We start from the raw sequence: 6,000 nt of genomic DNA, 5'->3' as shown, positions 1-6,000 counted from the left end.
TATATTATTAGGAAACAAATACTTTTTTTTTTTTTTTTTTTATAACACAAAAATACTTCTTCTGTTATGGGTAGAAGAGAAGAAGTGTTTTTTCTGTTGAGTCATCGTCCATCGATAGTTGTGCTTTTGATTTTATTTTTTTCTGTCTCTTCATTGTGTTTGGAGATACTTCTCCTGCACAGAAGTTATTATCCCATATTATTATTAGTATTATCATTATGGAAAAAATTACTCTCATGCTACCTGTGCTAAGTTTCTCTTCTACACACTCTTCGAAAATTGTGTCATTTTTTTCTTTTCTTTTTTCTTTTTTTTTTCAGGTGATAGAGCCTATAAATTTATCTCTATGACATAAATAGCGTATCTCCTTTAAGATGAGATTAATAAAACTCTATCACTATTGGAGTCAACCCAAATTAATAGAAATTAGTAGGCAAGGTTCCACATTGTTGTCAGGTTAGACAACCCTATGTAATTTTGACGGACCATCTATTTCAATTGGATAAACCCATCTAAACCCTTCTCGTCTCCTACACCTAGTTTTTCTTGGCCCACACGAGTGCCCTGGTACGATGAAGTCAACTATTATTAGTATTATTAATGGGGTCAACCCACATTAATAGCAATTAGCAACAAAGGTTTCACATGTTTGTTGTCAGGTTAGACAACCCTACGAGGACCATCATCAATATTTGTCCCTATTCAAATATGAAAGTTTGTTGAAACGAAAATGGGGACTTAAATTTCAGGCCATGATACAAGTTATCTTGGAACGAATATCGGCAATTTTCTTCTATTGAAACTGGGAGAAAATTCTCTCATATTTAAAAAGATATGATATTACCATATAGACAATCATAATCATACAAATATTGATTAATGATGATAAAAAAAAAAAAAAATAAATAAATAAATAATTACTAAATCATAATTATTGATTCATTTTTTTATAATTATAATTATCCCACACGATCATATCATTTTTTCATTTTTTTTATCAAACACGAGAATATCTATTTCCATTGAAAATATATAGTTCATTATGTGAAATTTTCCCTTGGTTAGATAAGCCCCGCCCCGCCCAAAAATCTTGAACGATTGGAAACAAATATTACCACATATAGATTTAGGTCCTCGAAATTTAAATCTTGGGGCCCACACTGCTTGGCTTCCTCTTCTCAATTATTTATCTTCCAAACATTTTTTTTTTCTCTATTCTCCATTTCTCCTCCCATGATAAAACAATTCGAGATCTTAAAACCAATCTTTTAAGGGCGTTTGGTTGGCGAGATTTTTCAGGATTCTCGCCAAACTGAATTTTTCTAAATTTTTAATTTTTGGATAGTATCATAAACTGAATACAAAAATCATATTTTTGAAAATTGAAATTTTCGAACAAATAAAAATTTTTCCAATACCAAACGCCCCCTTGGTAGTTTCTACTACTCTATCCAAGATTTCTCTTCTTCAAAATATAAAATTAAGGGACCACAAGAATAAAATTGGATTGCACAAAGAACAACGAAAAATAAGATTTCACATAGTGCTATGGCAAAAATATATTACAAGGCGAAAACATGAAGGACATGTTCAGATAATTCTTTCATCTCATTCGTGGCTATCTCTCCCCCCTTAAGCTCCTTCCTTCACTGGTGACGGTGATGGACACACTCAGCAGGTGTGACTGGGAACCTAGTAGCGTCAGTGCAATAGTCATAGACCATATGATTAGCCCTAACCCACATAAGCTGGTGGCTCTGGTGCAAGCTGAGCTCGGACAATGTGGGTTCGTCCCACCAATACTTCTTATCCTCGCTGCTGCTGCATCTCTTAGCATTATCTGTTGATGCCACTGGCACGGGGCACTCACAGGCATTGATTTCAAAGTCCTTATAGGTGACAACAAAGGGGGCATGGCTCCAATCTGTCTTCACACGACCACCTTGAGTGGCCCAATCGTCAGCATTCCATATAGAGCTATATATACCCATGGCTTGGTCTTTTGGGAAAGGAATTCCTTTGTGTTCCAGATTTGTATGCACCCTTATTGGCGTCTCATCCACTAGGAATCTGAACATTGTAACACACTGAATATTAAAATTTTAAACTTGTTTAGAAAAATAGTCTTTCACTTGCCATATTAAAAAAAAATAATGTGCATGGTATATAGATTGGTAATATTATGTCTTAATAACAACTGCTAGAAACAGTGGAAATAGACCTCTGTCTCACTGTATTCTGCAATGGACCAATTTAAAGAGCAATGGAGTAAAATTACCCAAGATTCCTTCTCCTTTTCCATGGGCTTGTTTTTGCGTGACCCATCAGATAAAAACATGCAATTTCATTCTTTTATTACTAATATTGTAACATGGATAATAGGGGTGCTTACACAACTTGGCGCTGGTTCCAAAAGATAGAGTAGTGGTGGAAATCCTTGGTGGGGTCGAACCAGAGGTCGAGTCTCTGCTCCCTGTTACCAACCCCATTCACATACACGTTGGTCTGGACCGAGTAAGGTTCCCCAGTTGTGTTACCCAAAAACTCAAAATCAAATTCGTTGTGATTTGGACCGTCTGATGACATCTACATCATAGAAATCCATCATCATCATCAGAGTCATACCCATCAATTATTGGGATAGAGTCACAGAGTCACTTAATCAAAACGTGGTAAAAAAATTGCATAGGATCATTAGGATGATCAATGTCAAAATGAAGGGATCCCATTGTAATAAAGCAAACATTGGTTAGAGGATAGCAGATGGGGACAAATATAATAAATGCAAGAATCAATTGGATGTCATCAACTTCACGGGATTAGAAGTAGTAGGTAGCTGGCAGTAAAAGCTCGGGTACTAGTCAATTCATGGATACATGTTAAGAGTTGTCTGTACCACTTGAGAAAAGTTCAATGCATTGAGCTAAATATGCAAACAATTGAATAGGGACCCCAGAGGCATTATCCCAGTGGGTAAAAATCTCTGTATGAACATAGCAAAATAGCATCATGAGCAAGTAAAAAAACATATGAAGGTTAATTTTCACTTACATAGAAAGCAGTAACGGTTCCGGCAGAGTCACCCTCTATAAGCTTAAGCTGGATGGTCACTTTCCCAAACATATACTTGCTCTTGGATCCAAAACCAGCACCTGCAATGTCCAAAAAAAAGCACAATTTTTGGTTAAAAATAACACACAAGAAACAATTTTTTGCAAACATAGGCACACCCAAATAACATTATTATTGAATCCGCTATTAAGAATCAGATAAACAAAAAAAAAGTTCAAAATCAGACTTGATAGTACTTAAAGAGGCTTCCAAGGTAAGAAAGAATGTTAGGTGGTGTTTGGTTAGGAGTATTCTCGAGGATGTCTATGCAAGTGAAAGTGGGAAAGCAAAACAAAAGCAAAACAGTCATGTTTGGTTCACGGTTTCTTTCAATTTTCCCATCTAAGTGATTTGCATAGATTTCATCTTTTTGTGGTAGATAGCTAGGAAAATCTACTATTAGGAAAGCCAATTTGTACGTGGTTTTTCAAAGATAACTAGGAAAATGAAGCAAAACACCCAGTAAAATTTTTTCCTACCAAACAACTTTTTTTAATATTTTTCTATCTATCTCACTTTATCTAACTTTCTTACCATTTCCCTATCAATTCTATTTCTCTAGTATTCAAAAAATTTCTCCTCAACCGAACGCCCCCTTGTGCAAATGTCACAGCATTGTGGCTTGAAAAAGCAGGAAAGTACAGAGATTAGAACCAAAGAAATCAGAAAATGGTTAATTACCGGAATAATTATCAAGTTTGAGATTGAGGAGTTCTCCTTCATGGCTGAAATGGTCCAAAGCCCAGCCAGGTTGGAAGAGTTCATCAAACTTAGCAGAAGCAACCAACCCCACCAACACAATACCCACAAACAATCTCAAAAGCCCAGACATATTTTGGTAAAAACAATAGCAGAAGTTGCAGAGAGAGAGAGAGAGAGAGAAAACAACAAAAAGAGTGGAATTTTGTGGTAGTGAGTAGAGAGTGAGGGAAGTGAAGCTTCTACTCTGAAACTGAAATGCTTTCTTTGTCACAAGAGAAGCCTGATTGAGTTGGGTTTTATTTATAGCCATATTCATTCGCATGAAGATTCCACGTAGTGAAGTGTGTGCCACGTCACATGCCACATTGGATTTCTAATTCCAAGAAATGGACAAAAAAAAGTCGATGTGGGGTAAAAAATGTAGCCGTTACTGTTTGCCAGTGCTAGCTGGCCAAAGCTGTTCACAGGGGGTGTGGGCCCTAAAGCTTCTGAAAGAATGATGGCAGATGTACAATAGAATCTTGCCATGTGGAAGAATACAGCTGGTGGTGTTTCCTGTACAGTTGTCATCGGCTGTATCAGTTCAAAACTCTCCTGCTTTTCCTCGCAACCATTTGATTCCCCATCCTTTCAAACATGGAGTTGTTCTGGCAATTTTTTTTTCTTTTTGGATTTTCCTTGTAAAATTTTATTTATTTCTCATGTCAACGAGAAGAATTATCTCATATAAAAGAAATAATATTACAAGAAAAATTCACAGCTAAAAAGAAAGAAAAAAAAATAGAAGCGAGTCTCACATCTATTTTATGTCGGTAAAAATTTGACTTCTCTGACGTGAAATAAGAGAAATAAAATCCTTTATTTACACAAATTTTGCATATTCTATTATGGAAAAGTTTCATTATTCAAATTAATAATAATATGCTAATTATTAATAATTAGCGTACACGACTTACATTAAAAAAACGACTAGAGAAATTATGTTGTACTGACACGGGACACCACACAATATTTTGAGACATCAATTCTAAAAAATGTTATATTTTAATACGGTAGGACACGTTTTGATATTAAATAATTTTTTTAATTTATATAGTGTATAATATATTAAATATTCAATAATTTAACAAAAAAATAAAACTAAACTTATAATACCCATCAATTTTATAAAAAAATATAAGATATCTTAAATATTTATATTAAACTCAATAAAATAGTAATCGTAATCTAACTATTCTCATAGTTAGAACTAAAAATGCAATGCAACATAACTTGTGAACATTTTTTTAAATTTCTACAACGTGTATTAGAATGTCAAAAAATGTCGAACAGAGTTCTTCAAATTTTTTGAAATATCGATGGATACTAGTAGAGAAGTCCCTCTCCATAAGCTAATCTTGCTTGCAGTGGGAGTACAAACTTCTTTTTCTAAATTGAAAAAAATGGGATATAAATGAAAATAACTATAAAAATAAAAATATTATAAAATATTATTTTTTATTTTATTTAATAAATAATTACCAAGTATTTAGTGCAATGCGAGCACTTAAAATATTTTCCCTCTAGCATGTAAATCTTGATATCTGCGTGCGTGCGTACGAAAAAGACGAAGCTGGATCCTTTGGTTCTTCAGGAATCATGATTAAGTTTGGCAACGAGTCTATGTTAATCAATTTTTTAATATTGACAAATAATTTGAAACTCAATTAAATATATATTTTGTTAAATAATGTAATGAAATTACAAATAAAATCACATATTGATATTATTAAAATATTATTATTGTTCTCAACATGCATATTCAACCAGCCTTTTAATAAAGGAAAATTATATATGAGATTGATCTCTTATGTTATTCTTACTTCAAAAAATGTGTCTCTTTTTTTTTTTTTCTAAAAATTGGTGGGCTTCAATTTTATTTGTCTCTTAACATGAGAGAACTTTCTTTATACTACATAAGAGAAGTAATCTCTTTAATAAATTAAACATACCAAAGTTTAAATTTAACTCATTTAATAAATGTATCAAAAAATTTAATATATTATATTGATAATAAAGTGAATTCCTAGTTTAGAAGCTCCGTTACTTTTTTACCCTTGTTCATTAATGCTTCTGGTTTCGGAGTGGGTCATGTTTATCTGCTTTGTGTCTCGTTTTTTGCTTTTGGAGACACCATTTCCAGCTGGA

The 6,000-nt window shown here is 33.4% G+C and overlaps 1 protein-coding gene across 1 annotated transcript; it reads right to left on the bottom strand.

Moving 5' to 3' along the window:
- Positions 1 to 1,569: 1,569 nt before the first annotated feature.
- LOC133307829 (xyloglucan endotransglucosylase protein 6-like) lies at positions 1,570 to 3,962 on the bottom strand. Its single transcript, XM_061508391.1, has 4 exons — positions 3,793 to 3,962; positions 3,052 to 3,152; positions 2,393 to 2,586; positions 1,570 to 2,070 (listed from the first exon to the last, which is right to left on the bottom strand). The coding sequence occupies exons 1-4, from the start codon at positions 3,941 to 3,943 to the stop codon at positions 1,647 to 1,649; spliced, it is 870 nt and encodes a 289-aa protein (XP_061364375.1). The 5' UTR covers positions 3,944 to 3,962; the 3' UTR covers positions 1,570 to 1,646.
- Positions 3,963 to 6,000: the final 2,038 nt, after the last annotated feature.

The sequence above is a fragment of the Gastrolobium bilobum genome, unplaced genomic scaffold, assembly GCF_033153095.1.
Source record: "Gastrolobium bilobum isolate Gb01-03AN ecotype WA unplaced genomic scaffold, APGP_CSIRO_Gbil_v1 utg67448, whole genome shotgun sequence".
In the NCBI taxonomy this organism is placed as follows: domain Eukaryota; kingdom Viridiplantae; phylum Streptophyta; class Magnoliopsida; order Fabales; family Fabaceae; genus Gastrolobium; species Gastrolobium bilobum.
Note: the sequence above shows the minus strand (reverse complement) of the source record. Positions and strands in the feature narration are given on the sequence as shown.